We start from the raw sequence: 22,197 nt of genomic DNA, 5'->3' as shown, positions 1-22,197 counted from the left end.
TCCTGTTTTCATTAAATTACAAAAATAAACTCCTTCTACTCAGCATTGCTACTAATTACGCATAATGTTTGTGTCCAAAACGCATTTCCTATTGTTTCTAGTAAGGAGGCAAGACTATCATCTCCAGTAGCTGTATTATGGGAGAAGGAACTACATTTCCCAGCACGCTCCACTACTGCTTCCGGTAGAGGGAATCCTTATATCACATGACAGACGTACTGCAGATAGGGAAGAGGTTGCAGAAGTGGGTGTCTGATACTTGCTGGTGGAGAATGCTGAGGCCCAAAGCCCTGACCCAGGTCCTTGCTCAAGCCAATACTGGGGGTGTGCAGAGCACTCTGTGAGTACAGCCTGGGGGCAACTGGCAGAAAGGGATCCATACCCAACAAGTCTTCCTGCTTACATGGTTAACCCCATTTTGGGGAAGAAAGCTAAATATTGGATGCTAGACCCTAAAGGGACCGTATTTATTTGTATCTTTAGCATTGTAGATGCAGGTTTGTTATACTTTGTGGCAAAAAGCCCCAGGGGTAGAACGCTATGGCACTAAAAAAGTGTACTTTATTACACTTGGGATATAGAAGGCCAGATTTCTTTCTTTCTTACTAATTTCATCCATAGCGATCTCAAAGAGAATGGTGTCTTCCGTATAACACCCAGTGACGTGTTGGATATTTTCTCTCTTCCAGGCTGCTGAACAATGAAGGATCTCTACTTGCATATTCTGGTTACGGTGACACAGATGCCCGAGTTACGGCTGCTATTGCTAGCAACATATGGGCTGCCTATGATAAAAACGGACATCAAGCATTCAACGAGGACAATCTTAAATTTATCCTTATGGACTGCATGGTTAGTGACTATAAATAAAAGCATTTATACACAGACAAGCTGGGCAGCCAATCAGGAAGAGAGAGCCAGGTGCATGCTGGGACTTATTTTGGGATGAGTTATCAATAGGCACGAATCTGGTTCTTACTGTTAATTTGACAATCGTGGGTAGCGTTAAAATATATCCTTTTGCGGCTCCAGCGCTCACAGAAAAAGCCTTGTGCTGGTTAACCTGTTAATCGCTTCTCTCGTCACCATGCAGGAAGGCCGCGTGGCGATCACCAGAGTGTCCAACTTGCTGCTGTGCATGTATGCCAAAGAGACTGTTGGCTTTGGGATGCTAAAAGCCAAGGTGAGAAATAAAATGAGTAACTACTCAACGCAGAAAGCGCATAGAAAACTATAAACGCACACGCCACCAGCAAAATATAGAACACTGAATACAAACCTCAAATGGCTAAAGACAAATTAACAAAGAGGATTCTCTAAATATAATATAATTAAATTACTCAATGCCATAATATATTTATAGAAAAATAAATTTTCAATTCAATAAAAAATCTATAAATAATATCAAGATCAATAAACACAATGGAGGTATATACCAGTTCCAATACGATGTATAATAAAATGCTATTAGGATATTGTTAGTGCATAAAGAACCAGTATACGTATATTAAAAATCACTATATTCTATATGATAGAAAATACACTGTATAAAAAGCAAAAGATAAATGTCAGGAAAAAAATGGAGATTAAAAAGGACCACCTGGCCAGGATCAACAGATATAAATACAGGACTTCGCACAATGTAAATATATTGTGGCATTAAGTAATTTCAACGCTGTCTTTCTTTTGTGCAGAAGTTTATACATTATGCCCTTTAACTCTTGGATGGAAGGTTTGGAAATGTAAACATGCATAGGATAGGCATATGGCTCCTGAATCTAAGCCGAAACCAACAACTTATTGAGGTTTGAGTCTTTACAGCAGGAGATAATAGTCTTTGTATTTGTCTGCTCTCAGGCCCAAGCTTTGGTGCATTACCTGGAGGAACCTCTCAACCAGGTTTCAGCTTCTTAGGAGGAACAGCAGTGCAGGCAGAAGAAAAGATTGTTTGCCAATGGAGGATGTGAGAGATATTGTGCTCACGGAAGAAGGCTGCTCCTGTTACCCACACAACCCCTCTGAAAGGATGCAGACAAAAAGCCTCTAGTTTTCTTTCCCTGCTGCGGGACATTTGTGCGACTGCCTATGTCGGTAGTTAACGTCTAAGTTTCAAACTTTCTGTAAATGTCTTTAAAAACGTATCAAAAACACGCTTAACTAGAGAGATCTGTTGACTGGAGATGATCATGTGGACATGTTTCTACTTTGTTGCATCTCACAAATATTTATAAAAAATGTTTCTTTATAATTACAACGTAAAATGCAGTTGTCCGTAATTTACATCAGACAGGGGGAATCCAATTTCTGTTGCACTTTTGACTTCCTGCTGTGGTTTAAGAAGCTTCCTGTTTGAGAGATGTGCAACTGAAAATGTCTCAACATTTTTACATACCCCTTGGGGAAACGCCCTTACATATATATTTACTTACAGTGGGCTTCCATTTAACATGGAGGGAAAGCTTTCCCTGCTGCGTGAATCACCACTGGGACCATTGAGAATGCTAGCATTGTTATTTTGTAAACAAGCAAAAAACACTTTGATTTAGTTTGATCATTACATTGTCACTGAGTTAACATGAGCATGGTCCAGTAGTCCCTGACAAAATGACAGAGCAGCTGGTGGGATGACTGCCCGCTATTGCGAGGTATGCTCCCGTGGTCATTGCTCCCTTGCAGCCAAGGCTTTATAAGTATGGAGTCATGGTTCAGCACCTGCTGTAACTGTCCACGTAACGTGTGTATGTCCGCCTGTGCAAAATGAAATCCCCTCTTTCATATCCGGTATGTCCCTCTGCTTGTGATAAACTCCGCAGCGCTGGGAGTAAACTGGTTGCAGTGTTTTGGAACTGGAAAGTTCTGAAATGAACACAGCTGTGTTTCCTGAGTAAATGGCTCTTCGCGTATCGGCCATTGAAAGCTCAAGATCCATTTCGTGAAGAGTCGGTAACTCCTCGGTGCCAGGCCTCCCCACAGACCATGCAGTCTGATAAAGCGAGTTCTCTGGTAATGCGTAACCAAAAGATCTGTGGCTTCTCAGAAATCTTACAATGCTGGGAAAGAGTCACAGTATTCTTGCATTACTGGCTATACCACTTTGTAATGCGCTTCTGCTGTGGCAACAACCTGCTCTTACTTCAATCAGAAGTCTTCCTTTGATCTTAGCATGGTTTAGACATGGAACTGGACTATCGTCCCATCATTTTCCTTTCATTTGGGTGTTCTATGGACTAAATACTGTGAGAACCCCTGAGATAGTCTACCCAGCAGAGCCGAAGGGGACCTTACCTGTGATAAGCTGTATTGTTAAGAAGCGGAATTTCTGAGGAAAGGGTCATGTGATCCTGATGGAGAACAGAAGACATTAACAAAAAAAAAGCAGGGATCTCCTTAATATATTCATGCATGTTGTACCCGGTTCCTAACGTATGATTGGTGGTATCCTTATTATACAGAAAAGTGGATCTGTTAGAGCTAAAAATAACAATACCCACGTAAATTGGCACAACTCGATGCCCTTGGCGCGCATGAGGAAGCCAAGTGATGTTTTGGTTCAGTGGTTTTCTGAACTGCGGAGATTAACCGTGAAATAAATATTCAATACGGGATCAGTTCTACTGCCCTCTAAGTAAATAGACAGTAAACGTTTGGATTTAGGGAATGAGAGCCGCTGGTTAACCCTCGATATATTCACATAATGAAATAAAAAGGGATCTGTCACATTACCAAACCCAATGTTTTCAGCAAAATGCACTAAATGATCGTGTTTGCAGAATGAAACACTTGATATTTAGGTACCAGAAACCCATTTTATATTTATACCATCGGAGAAGCCATCTTAACTTCCTGCTTGATTATTCCTCCCCATGACATAGCTTGTACCCTTTAGAGAAGGCCGAATTGCTCTGGCTTGGCTTTTGGCGCCAAGAAGGCAATTTAGGAAACTGATTGGATTCCCTCAAGTAATTTATATACTTCCTATTTTTCAGTCTGTGTAAGTGAATGGTTGTTTATTATATTCATACTAAAAGCTGTGACGGTTCCGATTTCATTCTAGATATTACAAACAATAAAACTGGGATATGACATTTCTAGATATCAAAATTCTAGGATTCCGAACCATAAAACTGGAATATACATTTTCTAGATATCATAAATCTAGGATTACAAACAAAACTTGAAAAAGTAATTTCCAGATAATCAATAATCTAGGATTACAAACAATTAAACCGGAACCAAAATTTTCTAGATATCAAAAATTTAGGATTACGAACAATAAAACAAATATAAGTGTTCTAGATATCAAAAATGTAGGATTACGAACAATAAAACTGGAATGTAAATTTTCTAGATATCATAAATCTAGGATTACGAACTCTAGAACCAGAATACGACATTTCTAAATATCAAAAACCTAGAAATGAGAACAGTAGAACTGGAACGTGAAATTTCTAGATGTCAAAAATCAAGGATTACCATCATACAATCTGGAATACGACCTTAGATATACAAAATCAGGTTTACTAGTAGGCCAATTGTTTCATTTTTGGATTTTAAGTTTTGGAAGGATGCCTTTAATTTGCAGAGTTCGCAGCGGTGTTATCTAGTTCCAGTAATGGTGTGGAAGAGGAGAGGCAGGAGGAGTTAACCATTTGTTTTTTGGGGTTAAATGTGCATGTTTAAAGACTAACCGTGAGATGAGAGTAGAAGCAGCTCCTGGGGAGGAAAAAAACTGGTTAATAACTGACTAGTTTATTACTACACCCAGGTAATTACGTTCCCAGGTAGCCCAGCCTTCTGTTACCTGTCCAACCTGAAAATCGACACCTATCCAAACACAGCAGCCGGGGGAAGCAGGAAGGAACAGAACGCCTATTGAGTCACTTCGCTGCTCCTCTCTCCACCTGCTAGGCTGGCACATACACCCTTCGGAGCGAGTGCCCCGGAATATGCCAGGAATCCCCTTGAAGAGCAGCCATTAGGAACATTCCAAACAGGTTCTAGAGATTCCACAGGTAGAGCGACCTAGAGCGGACGTCGCTGAAATCCCACCGCAAAACACAAAAGGGAAACAAGACTAAAGCAGGAAGCGGGGACTGATGTGCACGGCCCGACATGGGGTCAGGGGAAGACGAATATAATTTTGTGTTCAAAGGTAGGTCCTCTTCGACTTTGGTCTTTGTGATTAACCCCTGCATGGCCGTTTCTCTGAGATTTCTGGCATTTCAAGGCTTGCGGCTCAACGGCCGACCACGTTTGGCAGGACAAGTGCGGTTTAGCACCTTTCTCATGGTATCAGAATGCTAGAATGCAGTTTTTATTTTTCCCCCAAATATTGATTTGGTCTGCCTCATTGTAAAATGATCATTTAAAGGGAGAAACAAAAATCAGCGAGAAGCTGCATCTGCACCGCAGAAGGGCAATTAAGACTGGGGTGGAACAATGGCATGTTGGTTCATTGGTTTCCTAGATGCGCCACGCCTAAACCACGCGTGACATTTTTCAATGCATCCATACCTGGGAGGCAGCTGGGGCTTGTACGGTGCTCCGGAAAGTGATTCAACTACGGTTAACACCTTAATGGCCAGAGGTGCCGATAATACAGACAAACCAAGGGCCGGCTGTCAGCTCTGTGGACTAATTCTTTGATTCTAAGTGGCATAGCCATCCATACACCGATTCAGAGCACAGATGCCCAACTCAGTGCTCTCCAGGACAACTCCCATGATGCTCTGCCAGCAGCAACCCTGGCCAGCGTTTTATATACATATACATATATATATATATATATATATATATATATATATATGTTCGTAAAATCACTAATGTTCCATAATCTATACAGAAAAAGTGTGCCAGGTACAGAAAAAGTAGTTAAACACGTTAGTTAAACACATAAGGGCGACTAGGTTTGCTTTGTTAGGGGTCATTGGCTACCAGCAGCCACAACTAAGTAACATCTTTCAGCGTTTTTCAAGTGGCCCTGACATTCAAAACAAAAAACTTTACGCGGATCATCAACGTGCAATAAAATCTGTTCCTGTTTTAAAAACGATTTAATATTCCTGTATCAGCAAAACTTTACAAATTCCCCCAACTAAAACAAAGAATTCTTTCACTCGCTACATCCGTGTGGGAACAGTTCCGCTTAAGAAGTGTCAATGTTCTGTTCCATAATTACTATACCTCCTAAATGTTGCCGCTTACTTTGACCAGTCCCTCTATGGGACCAGTGCACATCTTTCCTCCCCTGATGCCCCGCTTTTCTAAGAGCTCGGAATGTTTGCTGGGTATGAGGGTATTACAGGGTTCTACAGCCCTAAAAGCCCCGATAATGTGTATAGAAACAGCAGGAAATGGCTGTATCAATTCTTCTTTTAAATGCCAGCCACCACCCCACCAAAAACAAGAGTCCCTCTTTGCCTTGATAAAATTATAGAAGGTATGCAATAGAGGTCATGGCACCGGGGCTGTGGTGCCTGCTGAGATATCTACCAAGATGTGCTGCAGAAGACCGAGACCAGGTGCTCACACAGTGATCTTCCCTCTCGGCTTGTTGTTGGCTTGCAAACAGCAGACGGGATCTAGTAGTCAAGATCCCGTCTGCCGATCCCGTGGTTGACCGTTGGCGACCAGTTAACAGTTTCCAAGCAGGCAGTGCCGGTCACCCACAGAAAACAGCCTGTAACTTCTGAAGCACAAGCTGCATTTTCAAACGTAAATATACTTGGATTCTTTTGAAGAAACCAGTTCCCTGGTGCTCTAAGTTCTCCATGCCTACTCAGTGCGGCAATGCCAGGTTGCCGTCCGTGTGACCTCTCATCAGTGAGACCGTTAACTCATATCCACTCTCTGTGGAACGAAAAAAAGCCAAAATACTTTAATCATTTCCAATGTTGTCTCCAGTCCAGTAGGATTTTATATTCTATCTGCTCATAACCTTTCCCTTCCAGAGGACTCAAGGTTGAGTCGATATATACACATGATACCGATCAGGAGCCTTGTTTACCCACAAACTCTTTTCGACCTATAAAATGCTTCCCGTAAGAAAATATTCTGAGCTGGGAATCTGGGTATGGGGCTCCTGAAAAGGTCACTGGAAGAAAGTGTTGTTGGTCAATCAAATCATCACTTTAATGGTATTATGATTCGATTTTGACAGTTCTTAAAGCCTTCTCTACATCTACATAGTCAAGATAGCAAAGAGTGGATTCCTCAAAAGCATATTATTTTACCAAGAATCCTGTATCCTTGTGGACATATGAATAAATTAGAACGCATCGAGAAATGGTTTTTAGCTTGAACTATAAATATACAAAAAAGTAAATGTCAGCTGTATTTTATAGATACCCAACAGGAGCATCTCTATCCCAGCTTCTACTCCTGTTGATATCAGGGTGCGGAGCTTAGAAGGTAGGGTCTCACTCAAACCGACAGGTGGGACCTGAATCCCACTGTCCCACCAAGCTCTATCTCTGTTCTGAAAAGCGGGAGGTAGAGCTCAGTGGGACGGTGGGATAGAGAGACAAAATTGCCACTGTCCTGCACAAAGTGAGACAGTTGGGAGGCATGGGTTTAAGGTTTAGTCTGTCTACCCCCACAGCTCTCAAACTGGGAGCCAAGAACTCTCCATGGATACTGGACTTTGGCTTCAAGTATTAATTGAAAAAAAAACATTAACAAAAGCCATTGATTTTATTGTCTCAGAGTTTGGAAATTACTCTTTTCCCCTTGTCTCCCAAGTGTCCCTGTTTAGTTTAGCTAGTCCTTCTTTGGAGGCCAAACCTTCTTCCTGAAGGCCGTTTTTTTCTAGGTCAGAATGTTTGCTGGGTCTAAGCGTATCAAAGGGCTGCTAAGAGGATAAGGACCTTTTGTTAGACGTAGACTTCATATCATTAACTTCTTTTTCCACAGTGGTCCTTATCGGAGAATCCGGTGTGGGTAAAACCAACCTTCTCTCCCGGTTTACCAGAAACGAGTTTAACCATGACAGTCGAACCACCATTGGTGTGGAGTTCTCCACGCGCACGCTGACGGTCGATGGCCACCTGGTGAAGGCACAGATATGGGATACGGCAGGGCTGGAACGCTACAGAGCGATCACCTCCGCGTACGTATGAGGCCATACCATTCACAAAGCCAAGATGTCCCCTGAGTCTGCTGGCGGGAGGTCCATAAGATCCCAGCAGACCACACTGTTTATGGTTGATTTGTTTGTTACCAATTTAGTGTGGCTTCCTGGTCCGCATTTCATGCAAATGATCTTTAAGCCAAGTAGTACTCACCAAGCGAAGCATTAAGCCAGATGCTGCCATTGTAGATCATCATTAATGCATGGCTTTAGTGACTGCCTTTGCAGCTAGATGTTAATCCCATGTCTATCTATATCACCCCACAGCTGCCCATGTCTCATGGGACAACCATGTCCATTTCTCTAGTGCAGGCAAAGCTGTCCATCTCAGGCCATGCTTCCAATGTTGTCATCTTTCTAGCGTCCGATTTGGTGTAACATATGGTTTCCTTCTTTTAACTGGGTCACTGTTTTAGCTATTACAGGGGTGCAGTTGGCGCTCTCCTGGTGTATGACATCACCAAGCATCAGACGTACGACAGCATTGAACGGTGGCTGAAGGAACTCTATGACCATGCAGATGCCAGCATTGTGGTCATGTTGGTCGGCAACAAGTGTGACCTAAAAGACGAAGCACGGGAGGTTCCTTCAGAAGAAGCCAAGATGTATGCAGGTAACCACCAGGGGACACCCCCACATAAACCATGAAGTAATTCTAATAGTGCCCACCAAACATGGGTGGCATAATTATACCAGGAGAATGTCATGCTCACTATAGCTTTCCTTTTTTAAATCTATGACAGATAGCAATGGTTTGCTATTTATCGAGACTTCAGCCCTTGACTCGACCAACGTGGAACTGGCCTTTGAAACCATCCTTAGAGGTGAGGAAAATTGTGTGTGTCCGTGTGGTGGTGATGGGGGTGCTCAGTGGTTCCATTTATGATGAACCTAGAAGCTCTGCTCTACCATAAGAGATGTCTAAACAGGGCTGATGGCTACCAGTTAGTCAAAGTTCCGGTCTTTAAACATTTGTAATGCTGTATGAACCTCTGAAAGGGCAAATATGGGTTTATCTTCTGATGATTTTGCAGAAAACTGTGAATTCTTTAAATTATTGACATGAAGAGCTTGGGCGTCATATTTGAAGTAGGCGATATCTCCAGTAAATATTATTTTGTCTGACTTTTTTAGATGTCTACCAGAAGGTTCTGAAGAGTAAAGGAGGTGTTCCAAAGGATAATACGGTGACCTTGTCCAAGGAGGCTGCTCCAATCCAGTCTCAACCCCAGGCCACCGAAGCAAACAGATCATGCTGCAAGAATATCTAAGGACGAGCTGGGATTAAGAAGCCAACTATCAGTCATCAGTACCAATTCCAATAAGACCAGCTGGGAGGCCATCTAGTCCGCCATGTTGTTTTGGCCCATATAAGAAAGACTGACTGTTTTACACGTGACAGCTAATACCATGTCAGCCCTGGTGCAAAGAATGCCACCTTTCAACCAAAGATGCTCAGAGAAGAGTAGAACATAATCCAGATTTTGGTATTAAAGACATAACATCAATATGGTCTCATCTACTCAGAATACAACCAAATACTTTATATCAATCCCTTATGCAAACATGCCCTTTTCTCCATTTTCATTTGCACTATTCTTTAATATATATATATATATTTCTTAGTCGCTTGCAGCCCATATGGATACCTGCACAATATATTTTTTTTTCCTAAGACCCAGACAAACTTATTGAGAAATGGTGGTGGTGAGCCTTGACCGCTGACCTTTTGCGATACGTGGGTGTTGGGGCCGCGTCCGAAGAAGAGACTACAGTAACAGTATACAAAAAATATAAAAACATAAAATTCTTCCGTTGCATATTTTTTTTCTAATTGCATCGATCAACACAATTAATAAATTTGTAAATAGTCTTTTGTTTAGTTTTGTATAATTGTGTAGTCGTTTATGCCTACCATTGATGAAGCTGGAGGGGGCTTTGTCCCTGGTGGTCCTACTCGATGTAAGTCTGTGTTGCCATTGCTACTAGCAATTCCTCATGGATCCCGCTTTGTCTGGAATGTTTAGAAGTTGTAAGTCTATGGCTGGACTGGCACAAAATATAAACCTGGGGGTTTAAAGCCCCCCCACCCAAGCTACAGAATAGGAAATTACAGGCCAGGCTTCGTTAAGCAATAGCCTCCAAAAATTCATAAAAACATATATAGTAAAGAAACCCCCCAAAACAATCAACAGGAATAACATCGCTAAACATGTAAATTGCGGGTATCTACACAGTTTTACAAATACGCGATTTAAAAAGGAGTAATGTGGGGATAATTTCCAATTCATAATTCCGAATATCCGAAAATCAGATCTTCTGCTTTTCCCAAATGACACATTTTAAAGACCAGTGCATTAAATAAACCGGCGTATTGGTGTCTACGGGTTAAAATATCTATTCATAGAAGAAAAAGACACTATATAAAAACCCACCATGGGAGCAGCCATCCTGACTTCCTGCACTTAGTTATCTCTCCGCTATTAAGTTGCTGATTGCTGTTGATTGGTTCAGGCGGCCTTTGTAAGGGGAGGGGCAAGGAGAAGACTGAGAACTTCAGGACGGGACATTGATTAGATAAAGCTAGCGGTGCCACAGATCTCGTATCAGATGAACATATCTCAAAAAAATTACACCGACTTCTTTATTTCTAATGTGTGAAGGCGACATTTCCACCTTCGAATTAGGCAGCAGTAAGAGGAACATCTCTGACCCGTGCATGTCCAACTGGAAATAACATTAAGCGGGCCACTTACCGCAATGCCTTCGGGTTTTCTTTGCCTGGATTAGGGCCACGCAGGAGGAAATAGGTTATGGAATAGAACTGTAGGAATACAAAACAGTTGTGTTAGAATTTGAACAAATTATATATGTTTCCAGAAAAGATAAGTTGCCATCAGAGGTTGGATCACCTGCTTAGATCTTCTATTGATCATTGGAGGTGTCTTCTGTCATAGCGTGACACTTAAAAATGTAACAAGTGTGTTACCCGACGGAACTTCCAGAACCCCGAGCCATCTCTGGTTATTGAAAAGTTCCCCTTGCGTTCGTACGGTGTGGCAAGTAATTCCTTGCCTCTCCCGGAAAGTAACCACATCTTGGAGGAACGGGATCCGACTTTTATTCACTAAACCTACAATATGTGGATAGGCACATCCTGCTTAAAAAGTACTCATCTAGAATATCTAGTTTGAATACACAAGTGCTCTTAAGAAGAAAGGGACCATGTTGCAAGAAATCCAGCAATGTGCCCTATTGTCCACTAGGTGGGGGTAAAATGTAACTTTACGTTTACCATAAAGGTGGAGACGGGAATTTGGCCCAAACGCTTGCGCTGCGTGTGAAAAATTACTGGATGCTAGCCCTACGTCAGAGAGGAAAATTGCGCTCGCTCCCCTGAGTTGCTAACCATGGAAATGTACTAGGCAGGAGACATATAACGTGTACCCGTCATTAATTCTGCCTCTAGACTGGTTACCTTTCTGATTTTACAGTTCCTAACCATAAATGAACCTATGCAATGGCGTTTATCCATTTAAACACACTATATATAAATATATATATAAATATATATATATATATATATATATATATATATATATATATATACATACATACATACACACATACTCACACACGTATACCATGGGAGCAGCCATGTTAACTCTGCATTATTCCCTCTTACCTCTCCCATCGTTAACTTTGCTGGCTGTTGTTGATTGGTGTCCGGTAGCCTTTGTATAATCTTAGGGTGGGCTTCTAATTCACAGATATGGCTTTTTCTAGTCTGTAAACCCCATTATAGATGTTCATTTTATTTAAGATGTATATTTGGTAAGTACGTCAATCCACTTACCACTTATGGTATATAGCGCCATCATAATCCGCAGCGCTGCACAATGGGTACCGACTCACTTACAAATAAAAGATGTTATTTTTTTAACTCCAGATTACCTATTGTTTACTCAAAATCTCACAGCGCACGTGTTCGCGTCTCTAGCGCTCTATTAACATCTGGTCAGGTGCGGAAACTCGGGGCTTCTCTGTAGGTGCAATGTGAGCTCGCTGCGGTTGGAGTGTCATGTGGGGCACCCACGGGCGGCTCGGCCCTCCCCGTGTACGCCGCGTATCCATTACGCCGCACCCAGCCTCGCTGTGCTGACATCGGAGACAAGGGCTGGACGGGATCCAGGTGTTTTAATGCCAAAGAGAAAGTATGAGCTCATCTGGGTTAGATAACACGCTCGGGTACGGTAACGACGCAACAGGTATCTTAAATGACAACTTAAGCTGGAATTCACGGGTCTTGCGAGCTAATCGGCGGTGGCTCCGGGCTGCCTGTTCCAGAGACTCGGAGTAAATATGTCCACAACCCAACGTACATTATTACCGTTTTGTCTCCTCCCCACCATCTTGGCTCTTTAAAAATAAAAAAAACTCATCAAATAATTATTACAGGAACATACAGCTTGCAGTAAGAGTTAGAATTGCTCTTCATCACACAGTCACTCTGACTAATAAAAGTCTATGTAGAAACAGACTTCATTAGCATTGCCGTAAAGCAGCAGCTCAGTGTGGTGTTTGAACAGAACAGAATATCAGATGACCGACAACAATAGCGGCCTCCAGATAAAGGGAATTTATTGGAACAAAACAGGATGAATCCAGGTTTTTGTCAATGCAGACATTACTGTGTACATCACTGGGGGGGTTGTCACCGTGCAGGGCGCTGGGGAGGGGTTATATGCAATGATGTACTCCCTTGAAGAAAACTAGAATTCAAACTTGTTTTAATCTTTACCACTTCCACTTCTTGAATTGAACTTTTTACAATTGTTTCTGCAATCAGCTTGTTTGTTTCGGTCCCTACCGGGCCAACGAGTTCAATTCAACTTTGTTTTTTATACACTTGGGCAATCCGTCACATGGATGAGCACGGTGTTGCTGCGAGGCAAGGTTAACGTGAGATCTCACCCCACCCGTGGCATTGTGTTGTAATATGCCACACGTGGACTTTACTGGCCATGTTAACTTTTCTTTCAGGCGATTCGGTAATAAAAGTAATGTAAAAGTTCGCTTGAAATCACACAAAGAAAACTTTGTGATAGATTATTGCGTCACTACCCATGTTCAGAAAGCCGTTCTTTATTTTAACCGACACCTTGCTACGTTAATCTACGATAGCTTGAAAAAGCATGGGGGGCTTCTGCAGAAACCCCTTATAAGAAATTGCCCCTTCACACTAGTAGCTATATATTATATATATATATATATATATATATATATATATATATATATATATATATATATATAGTAAAAAATGTAAATACTGTTTCAAAAAAGCTGAAATGAAAAAATGTACAAATTCTCACCAAAAACCCCGGCACGTCCTACGTAATAATATTTGGCAGATTTGTACCCACAGTATGGCATATGTATAAAGGCTACCACAAGTACGATTTGAGGCACGCTTAATACCCCTTTATAACCCCCCCATAAGGCTCTTGATCATTTTTTGAAGACTTAAAAAAAATATTTTTATGGTGTCCGCGCATTAGGCTGCTAATGACCTCTCAGCGCTTGGCCGACTTGGCCAGTCGCTCCAACCCAAGCAATCCGTAAAATAAACATAAAAACTGGGATACGTGTCTCCGGGACATTTTATTTAAAAACCACATTCACCAAGGAAGCGCTAAAAATATTACCACAAAATTTGTACACGGATTGGTTAATTCTAATAGAACTAAAATGTCTTTTAAAAAAAAAAACACCTATGATGACAATACTTCCAAGATTGCTTGCGGAGCAGCAGACACATCTCATACGCTGGGTTTCCGCAGGAAAAAAGCCGATTTTCTCATAAGAAATTAATCATGTGATCTCCTTAGCGGTCGGAGCCCAGAGACTTGGACACCGCACGCACCGGGCAGCATAGGCACGTTTACGGGAAAACTCCTTCTTGGGGATGGCGGCGAGTGTCATTACCGTAACAGTACATGCCAACCTTTTCCTTTATCGGTATCTCCGCATTCTGCCGTAGAAGAATCGTTTGCGCATGCATATCCGTCACACGTTTGTTCGAAGCTATCGCATCTAGTGTCCTAGTCTTTGGATGCCGGCTGTTACGCCCGAAACAGCAGGGTCATCTTTACTTTCACTGGTGTTTTAGTCGATTGTTTCTGCCGACAATCATACGCAAGCAAGAAATGGGGTGTTGTGCGGTAACGGTGCTTGGGCAGAACCGGTACTTTTGCCGTTATCCCCATTCCCACGAGCCGGGACCCTCTTTAGCTAATGTATCAGTCGCCGGTTCTTGTTTTGTCGGACCCCTCGAATGCATGGACGCTGCGGTAACTGTCGGCGCCATATAATAGATCATTTTCGCTCATCTCCGGACTCCTCTTTTTGTTTAGGAAACCGGGCCTGAGCCTCAGCAAGCAGGTCATGAACGTGACAGATATATAAAAAAAAAAAACAAATAGATTCACACACCACTTCTAGCTCTTTTGCTCTCCTTCTGCGCCGAGACCCGGGAGGGTTCTTTCCCAGGACTGCGCAGCACGGACGAAGCTGAACGTGGACAGAGTTCTGGTCGATCCGGGAATCCGGCGCGGGCCGTCTAGGTCTTCTCCCCGGAAGGTTTCTGCGCGCACAGCGGCAGGCGAGGAAGGGAGCGAGAGCGGCCTCCGGCCTCAATCAGCCCGGGTCTGGAAACGGTGAGGAGCGCGGCAGGAGCGCTCCGGCTTCGGAGGGGCCGCTCTTCCGTTATCTCTTCGGTGTGGCGAATGACCGACGCCGGCTGCTCGGGCCGCGTCGTTGAGGCAGATCTGGCCAAAGGAAAGGGAGGCTCCGCGCCGTTGTGCAGCAACAGAATCACCCCGCAGTTGCTGGCGTTCGGCCCAAAGATTTCCTGCCCAAAAGCCCTGTTGAGATGACGCAGATCGGCGGGGCTTACAGGAGGGTTGCAGATGGGGGCCGAGTGCATCCAGGTCAAATTCATGGAGGGCAACTCGGCGAAAGCTCGCACGTGTTCTTTGCAGCCGACGCATTCTGCGGGGGAGCTGTCCGCGGCAGAGCACCGGGTGGGATTCTCTTCGGTGTGACTGCGCGCCGACGGCGACTTGCTCGATGGGCAACTTCTTGCATCTGCGCTGTCAACATTCGGGTGCTGCAGATGGTCAAAACGCAGAATCAGACACATATTCCCGATATATATTTAACAGGAAAGGAGGGATGTTTATTTCATTAGAACAAGGGGCAGAATCTATAACTTAGATGGAATGGAAGGAAGTTTTACTTCCTTGTAGATGAAGAGAAAGAGGCTCACGTAGCGAGGGAATTTAAACACGCATGGGATAGGCATATCATCCCGAATCTAAGACAAGACCAACAATTAATGGGTTTGAGTCTTTACCGCAGGAAAAAAATGGGCAGACCGGACGGGTCGAACGGGTCAAAATTCACATTTTCTATAATGTTTTTTTTTTTTTTTTTTACCTTGGCTATCTTATACTGCGGTTCTTCCATATCACAGTCTGAAGACGACGATGCAGACGAGGAGCTGGTAACACCGGGGAACCATATCTTTAGCATCATTTCCACTTGAAGCAGCGTGCCCAGGTACCGTTCGCTGTGGAAGACAGAGACCATGAGCAGGGCAGCACAGACATGCGCCTACTACGACAATCACAATCATTTGGAAAGGTGGCAGGTCTTATCAAGGCAAAGATGTCGCCCACGTAATGGGACATAAGTAGCAGTGGACACCTCTGTAAGGTACTATAACATACACCTGTAGGTGTTGGCACCAGTTAGTAGATGGGGTAGCAGGTTCTCAGTTTATTGACACTTACCCCATTTCTGGTTTTTGCAGCACGCCAACGATCCTTTGTATCCGATCCATGGCCACACTCTGCTGGAAGGTGCTTAAACCTGGAATCAGGAGATCAGACAAGAGGAGGTTAAAATTTCACCAGAAGGGGCGGAAAAAACACATCCGATCATTGAATTATTTAGCAAACCTGATCCACTGGGAAGGACTGCGATAGTCGGCTAGGGATGGGGCAGGCTGTGTGTGTGTGTGCGCTGCATGGCAAAAGATTTTAAAGGTCTTCTGTGGCTACGCAGACCGGGAAGCCCGACACACGATATGTCGATTGAGCCCAAGAACAAGACGGGCTGCTCTCGCCTAACAATGTGAAAAGTGCAAGCCTGGTCATTTATACGCATTGCTGCGATGCAACTACCTTCAAGGAATTGTTCCGGGATCGCGAAGGAAACGGTAAAGTATTACCGTATTGGCTCGAATATAGGCCGTTCCTGACTCTGATTGCCCTAGAGGACTGTGCTTAGGACCCCTAAAAGTGACATGTATGGCCCTCATGCCATAGGGTTTGTCACAATACATATATATATATATATATATATATATATATATAGGGATTAGAAGTGGGCTCTTTCTGCATGAGGAGCTTTCTTGCTCAGTTTAAGTGGCACAAAGTGATTTTATCGCGTGGCATAACCTCGAATAACCCCCTCGGAATATCAGCCCCAAGATCAATAGATCCAGCAATGTCTCGGTATACGTGCAAGGTTGTGCGAGGTGAAGGCGAGGGAGATGAAAATGACTTTCACGCAGAGGAAAGCGGACGAGAGGAAGGCAGCTAAGTGTCACCTCGTGAAAACATCACCATGACCTCATGCTTTAGAGAATACTCCTGGGACCCTCAATCCAATTTGTGCTAAAAACACACAAAGCAGTACGCCTGGATTAAGGGAAATCGGAGGCAGGGATAAGCTTTAACTCATTCAATGCCAGCAGGTTTTCTAGAAGATGAAGCAGAAAACACAACTTGTTAAAGGTACCGATATATTCCTGTCGGATGAAAGATTAAGCTCTATAATAACCCGTGAAATCTCCGAGGTATCAAGAGAAAATAGTTTAGTTCCTTAAAGCCCACCCAACACGTTCAGAGTAAGGATGTTAATGGTCCTCAAGGCTTGCACTCATTTCTCACCCACTAAATGTGATGACTACGTAACAGACAGGATACACTAGGGTCAAAATACGAGAGGGAGAGAGAGAGGATAGAGGGGAGAAAGATGGATAGAGGAGAGGAGAGAGAGAGAGAGGAGAGAGAGGAGAGAGAGAGAAAGATGGATAGAGGAGAGGAGAGAGAGAGAGGGGAGAGAAGAGAGGAGAGAAGAGAGGAGAGAAGAGAGGAGAGAAGAGAGGAGAGAAGAGAGAGAGAGAAAGATGGATAGAGGAGAGAAAGGTGGATAGAGGAGAGGAGAGAGATAGAGAACGATGAATAGAGGAGAGAAAGAAAGAGGAGAGAAAGAAAGAGGAGAGAAAGAAAGAGGAGAGAAAGAAAGAGGAGAGAAAGAAAGAGGAGAGAAAGAAAGAGGAGAGAAAGAAAGAGGAGAGAAAGAAAGAGGAGAGACGGATCTCATGCAGAAGGCTCGGTGGTTGTCTAGAGAGAGGAAGACTATGAGAGCGGTTATAATGTGTTGGCAGTGAAGTGTGTGCTGCACGGGCGAGTCGCCTGCAGTGCCATGTGAATAAGCCGAACAAAGCAAACACACCCCCTGTTGTGTAACATCCCCGGGTCTGTGCTGCAGAAGCGTCTACAGCGGCGGAATCCGGCAGCTGTAATCTGCCTTAAATCAATGCCTCCGGATCCAGCGGTAACGTGAATCCCTACACACCAAACGGGAGCTTTAACAGCATCCACTGACACCTACCTACATGCACGGCAACAGAGGAGGACTAACTCCTGGGAACCGGTCGGGGTTTCGCTAAATGGACCGGATCCCGCTTTACAGATCACCGTGGAAAGATCTCTTGTACTGCGCCCGGGACATGCAACAGTACAGTACACAGACAGTCCTAAAGCCGTAATAGTCACCTCTGTCGTAACGCCCTTTCTTCAGCCCGTTTAGAAGATCCGTCAGGGGTTTGATGAAGCCGTGAAGCTCTCTGCACTGGAATAAGAGAAAAAACACAAGCCGTTAAATCTCTTAACCCCTTAATGACAAAGCCCGTACATGTACGGCCTCAAAATGCATTGTTTTCAAAGGGTTTAGGGACCGCCCATTGTCGTTAAGGAGTTAACAGTGATGGCATCCATGCCATGCTTCACTACTGTATCGCCTGAACACTTATTCAAGCCTGACATGGCTCACAATGTCATTTGGGAATTTTTGTCCTGATTGGATTTTTTTTTTTTGGTCAATTTTTGTCCTGATCTAATTGTTTTTTGGTTAATTTATTTCAAGATCTGATTTTTTTTTTTGGACACTTATTTTGAACCTAGCATACGGTATTGCACAATACTGCATCTATTTAAAAGTGGAGTTTTAATAGGATTTTTAATAGCATTTCTGTCCTGTAAAACCCTCTTGTGGCTCCACGGCAGGGGAGGAAAAACTTACTAAGAATTAGTGAAAAAAAAGGCAGTAAACTTAAATGATGGGCTGATGGCGTTAGAAGCGTAATAAAAAGATTAAAAGAAGTCCGACACCCACACGCTATAAACATACCAAGACTATTACACCCAACATCTTAATATGTTTACAAGCACCTTAATATCAAGTTTAAAAGCTATGAAATACGCAAAATATCCTCTCCTGGGTGGGGGATTCTGGCATCGTCCAATTTTGGGGTAGAATGCAGCTTTTCTTAGGTTCTAAAGACCGTAACTAGTGAACTCGGCTCGCGTATAATGTGCTAGGCATACTAAAGCTGAAAATACGGCTATTTAGGGTAAATAGTGCATAATTTGTTTTATGTTTTGGTGGCATACCTTTTGAGCAAAGAGTCGGTCCCCTTCAGATAGAGAAGCGCTCTGGGTCTCCTTCCACCAAACCCCAGGCTCTTCTGCCTCCCGATTCCGTTGCCTTTTAAGTCCTTGATGAGTCTCGGAATTTGACTCCCCTGAGCAGGCAAACAGTTTCATCGGCTTCTCCTCGTTCCTGGTGCTCGGAGGAGACCTGCTGCCCGTGAAGCCAGGGTGATTGTCGTAGGAGATCCTACCTTCCGTGTCTTGAGGACAACCGAAACATTGTCCGGACCGCTGCCAGTAGGACCTCCGCGCTTGGTACTCATTCTCGAGGCGTATCAAAGCCGGGTGATCCATGGTGTTGAGTCGGGAATTTGAGATCAATCCCACGGACCCCAAGGCTGCTTCTTCATTGGGCGTCCTCTCCAGGCCACCAGAGAGGAAGACGTCAAAATCATAGTTCTCGTGCTCTTTGTCGCCGGTGGTGGTGCTCTCCGCGGAGTAAAGGGAGTCGCAAGAGGATAGAAAGTCAGACGATTCTGTGTCTTCCATCACGGAATCAACAGTCTAAAGAGACAAAAATTCAATATATTTACTGGAACGTCACAGTCAAGACCAAATTTCCTGAGCTACTAATTATTCCTCCCCATGGGTGCATGCCGTCCAGACTTCAAATACCATCAAAATTCTACAAAATGATTCCACACCTGCTCATAGATTAATAATAATAAAAAACAATTTCCTTCACAAATGACAAACAAGAATATATGTAGGGTTGTCCAGTCTCTGGCCACCCAAATCTACGATTTCTGCTGGAAGAGTATTCTATGCAGTCACTACTACTGCCTCTTCGCCCCCCCCCCCCCAGCTGTTCTAAAACGCAAAATTCAAGGATAAAATTAATGTACATAATCCAACAAACGGACGGAGTCTTCAAACATCCCGGAGCAGAGATGACTCCTCTGGGAGTCCGTTCTCTAATGAATCGATGGAGTGCCCCGGAATATATATATATAGTCTATATTATATAACCAATCACATCATTACGATGGGGAGGATTAAATAGCCCTTAGCAGGCGCCACCTGGTGGAGCTCCTGTGTAACTGCGATGCCATAGATCAGAGCAGGGTGTGTACCAGCGAACAGGCTCGAGGTTTAACCTCCATGAGACTGGCAGCTGGCACAGGACACGGCCGGCTGACGTGGTTTTGCAACAGGTTCGGTTGGGATTGCAGCGACATGTGCCGCTCGAGCCACATTATCAAACAGGGACACCGTGTTCCTCGCCCTCGTCTCCACACATAACGATACAAGGCCATGCAGAATTCCAATTAGCTCCATTCTATTACGATTTTTAAAGGATGCATATTAAAGTACTTTGATACGCATTCTTCTTTGGTGAGGCTGCCCGAGACATTAAACTGTCCCTTTAAGCCTGTTAACGCCGCATCATTTTACGGATTTATTGGCTCCCGTGAATGCTTCAGTTTCTAGGATTAGAACCTATCAGAGTCACATGATCATTAACCATTCCTTGACAAAAAGAAAAAAAGAAGTGTATGAATGAGCCAAAATTTTACATTACCTAATCAACTCAGAAAAGTTGGTGGAACGGCCCCTTTAATTTGCAGCACCAATCACTAAAGTGGAGTTAATTAACCCTATATATACTTAATGATGCTCCTAATTCTGGTTCCGAACGCCTGTAGGTGGTCCTCTATATAAACTTGCCTATTGTGCCTTTAGTCGTCGACTAATATTAAAACGTGAAAGGGAGCGCACGTCTTGTCGGCTCTACTCGAGTCATTGACGTCGTCGGAATCGGTATTGCGCAACACAAGACTGAAAGAACATTGGTTCATTATTAACCTTATGCCAACAAGGAGATCTAGAACGATGGGTTGCTTTGGGTAAATAAAGCTTTGTTTGGCGCTGTACTCTACCCTGGGTGCTTTTTCATTTGCAAGGCGTGTCTCGTGGTCATCAAAAAGATCTCGGCCATGCCAACTCTTCGAGTATTTTATTCTGGATTCTAAGGATGGGATCTACGTAAAGTAGTGTCCCGGCGTTTGGCGTCATCTCAGTGACATCACAATCTCCTTGGCATGCTAGAAATCAACTAGAAACACCTTTTTTCCCCCCCTCGATAATAATTGTTGGCTTAGAACCCTGCAGATCCTTCAGCATTCCGTACCTCTCCTTTTCACAATCAGTTCTAGAAAACCTCTAGATCACCTAGAATCTATTCTCTCAACCTCCTCTCTCTAGACCACTTGCCGTCTGAGAACCCTTCAGGCCAACGTTGACCTTAACCTTCTCCAGACTCTTGTTCTTTTGACCCTCTCAACAAAGTCCATGGCCTCCTACAGATCTTTTTTGAGGTCCACGCAAAAACGAATCTGTTGACCTCTTCAATAAAGCTTTTACTAACCTGCGGACCCCTTTTAGATCCCCGTTTATAGACGTATCAGAAGATACCTTAAAGCATGGAAGCCCAACAGGAGCTTCCAACATTCTCTTTTGGTTTCACCCGAGTAAGGTGATGAATGGGTTTAAGATTATCAGATGGAACCTAGCTATTTCAATACAGAAAAATATATATTTTAAAAAAAAGATAAGAAATAGAACACCCCCCCACACACACCGTGAGATCTTCTAATGGCTCATTAAGGCAGGGGGGACCAGCTTTCTTTCTGACTGCCGGGATCCTCCATAATGAATACAATCTTCCCAGATCTCCTAAAACCTACACATCTGGACGACAAGGATCCACGGATAGAATCTTAAATGCTCGTCATGCTCTAGAAGCAGATCCTAGACGAGACATCAGGGAGGAGTAGATGACAAGCAGCACGAAGATAACGTGACTGGCGTGCTGCGCTCACCGCCGGCCCGGATGTCTCTGCTCTTTGTTCTGGTTCTGTCTGCTGGGTGGGGTCTCTGGATCTATGACGTCTCCTCCCAATTGCTGGAGTCTGCAGACTCCCCTAAACAGTCTATGCAATGGTAGGGCTGTCTCTCTCCTCTCGTAAGACTAGGCATGTCTCTGCGGCTGCATTCCACTAGATCTCTCGGTAGAGACAGCGCAATAGTGAACCCCCCCCCTGATCATTAAGTGCTGATCTAGGAATGCAGCTGCCTATGGGTTCTTACTGGAGGGTTCTTTGTGTGGATTCTCACGTACTTAGTTTTCCATACTGGATCCAGTTTCTCACTGGATCCCTTGGTGTGTGTGTGTGTGTGAGGCGCCTCTCTTAGACAATATAGAAGTGGGGATCTCTTGGGAGG

General features: G+C 43.8%; 3 protein-coding genes across 3 annotated transcripts; 2 read left to right on the top strand and 1 right to left on the bottom strand.

Annotated features, from left to right (window-relative positions):
• Positions 1–181: 181 nt before the first annotated feature.
• Positions 182–2,248, top strand: LAMTOR2 (late endosomal/lysosomal adaptor, MAPK and MTOR activator 2). Its single transcript, XM_053475008.1, has 4 exons — positions 182–340; positions 690–852; positions 1,094–1,183; positions 1,858–2,248. Exons 1-4 carry the CDS (start codon positions 207–209, stop codon positions 1,912–1,914), a joined length of 444 nt encoding a protein of 147 aa, XP_053330983.1. The 5' UTR covers positions 182–206; the 3' UTR covers positions 1,915–2,248.
• Positions 2,249–5,046: 2,798 nt separating this feature from the next.
• RAB25 (RAB25, member RAS oncogene family) lies at positions 5,047–9,636 on the top strand. The gene is made up of 5 exons (XM_053474673.1): positions 5,047–5,152; positions 7,912–8,107; positions 8,545–8,741; positions 8,872–8,952; positions 9,263–9,636. Exons 1-5 carry the CDS (start codon positions 5,113–5,115, stop codon positions 9,397–9,399), a joined length of 651 nt encoding a protein of 216 aa, XP_053330648.1. The 5' UTR covers positions 5,047–5,112; the 3' UTR covers positions 9,400–9,636.
• A 5,111-nt stretch (positions 9,637–14,747) lies between these two features.
• CIART (circadian associated repressor of transcription) lies at positions 14,748–20,168 on the bottom strand. Its single transcript, XM_053474434.1, has 6 exons — positions 20,046–20,168; positions 18,934–19,476; positions 18,037–18,112; positions 15,982–16,060; positions 15,626–15,758; positions 14,748–15,296 (listed from the first exon to the last, which is right to left on the bottom strand). Exons 1-6 carry the CDS (start codon positions 20,166–20,168, stop codon positions 14,748–14,750), a joined length of 1,503 nt encoding a protein of 500 aa, XP_053330409.1.
• Positions 20,169–22,197: the final 2,029 nt, after the last annotated feature.

The sequence above is a fragment of the Spea bombifrons genome, chromosome 9 (genome assembly GCF_027358695.1).
Source record: "Spea bombifrons isolate aSpeBom1 chromosome 9, aSpeBom1.2.pri, whole genome shotgun sequence".
NCBI lineage: Eukaryota > Metazoa > Chordata > Amphibia > Anura > Pelobatidae > Spea > Spea bombifrons.
This window is presented reverse-complemented; position numbering and strand designations above follow the sequence as displayed.

Excerpts from the sequence above, each read along its gene's own strand:
- LAMTOR2 (XM_053475008.1), top strand. The coding sequence starts at position 207 with ATGACAGACGTACTGCAGATAGGGAAGAGGTTGCAGAAGTGGGTGTCT. Across the intron at positions 853-1,093 it reads TTATCCTTATGGACTGCATG|GAAGGCCGCGTGGCGATCAC; the intron begins GTTAGTGACTAT and ends GTCACCATGCAG. Across the intron at positions 1,184-1,857 it reads TTGGGATGCTAAAAGCCAAG|GCCCAAGCTTTGGTGCATTA; the intron begins GTGAGAAATAAA and ends GTCTGCTCTCAG.
- RAB25 (XM_053474673.1), top strand. The coding sequence starts at position 5,113 with ATGGGGTCAGGGGAAGACGAATATAATTTTGTGTTCAAAG. Across the intron at positions 8,108-8,544 it reads TACAGAGCGATCACCTCCGC|CTATTACAGGGGTGCAGTTG; the intron begins GTACGTATGAGG and ends TCACTGTTTTAG. Across the intron at positions 8,953-9,262 it reads CTTTGAAACCATCCTTAGAG|ATGTCTACCAGAAGGTTCTG; the intron begins GTGAGGAAAATT and ends TGACTTTTTTAG.
- CIART (XM_053474434.1), bottom strand. The coding sequence starts at position 20,168 with ATGTGGCTCGAGCGGCACATGTCGCTGCAATCCCAACCGAACCTGTTG. Across the intron at positions 19,477-20,045 it reads AACCTCGAGCCTGTTCGCTG|ACTGTTGATTCCGTGATGGA; the intron begins GTACACACCCTG and ends TTGTCTCTTTAG. Across the intron at positions 16,061-18,036 it reads GAAAGGGCGTTACGACAGAG|GTTTAAGCACCTTCCAGCAG; the intron begins GTGACTATTACG and ends TCCTGATTCCAG.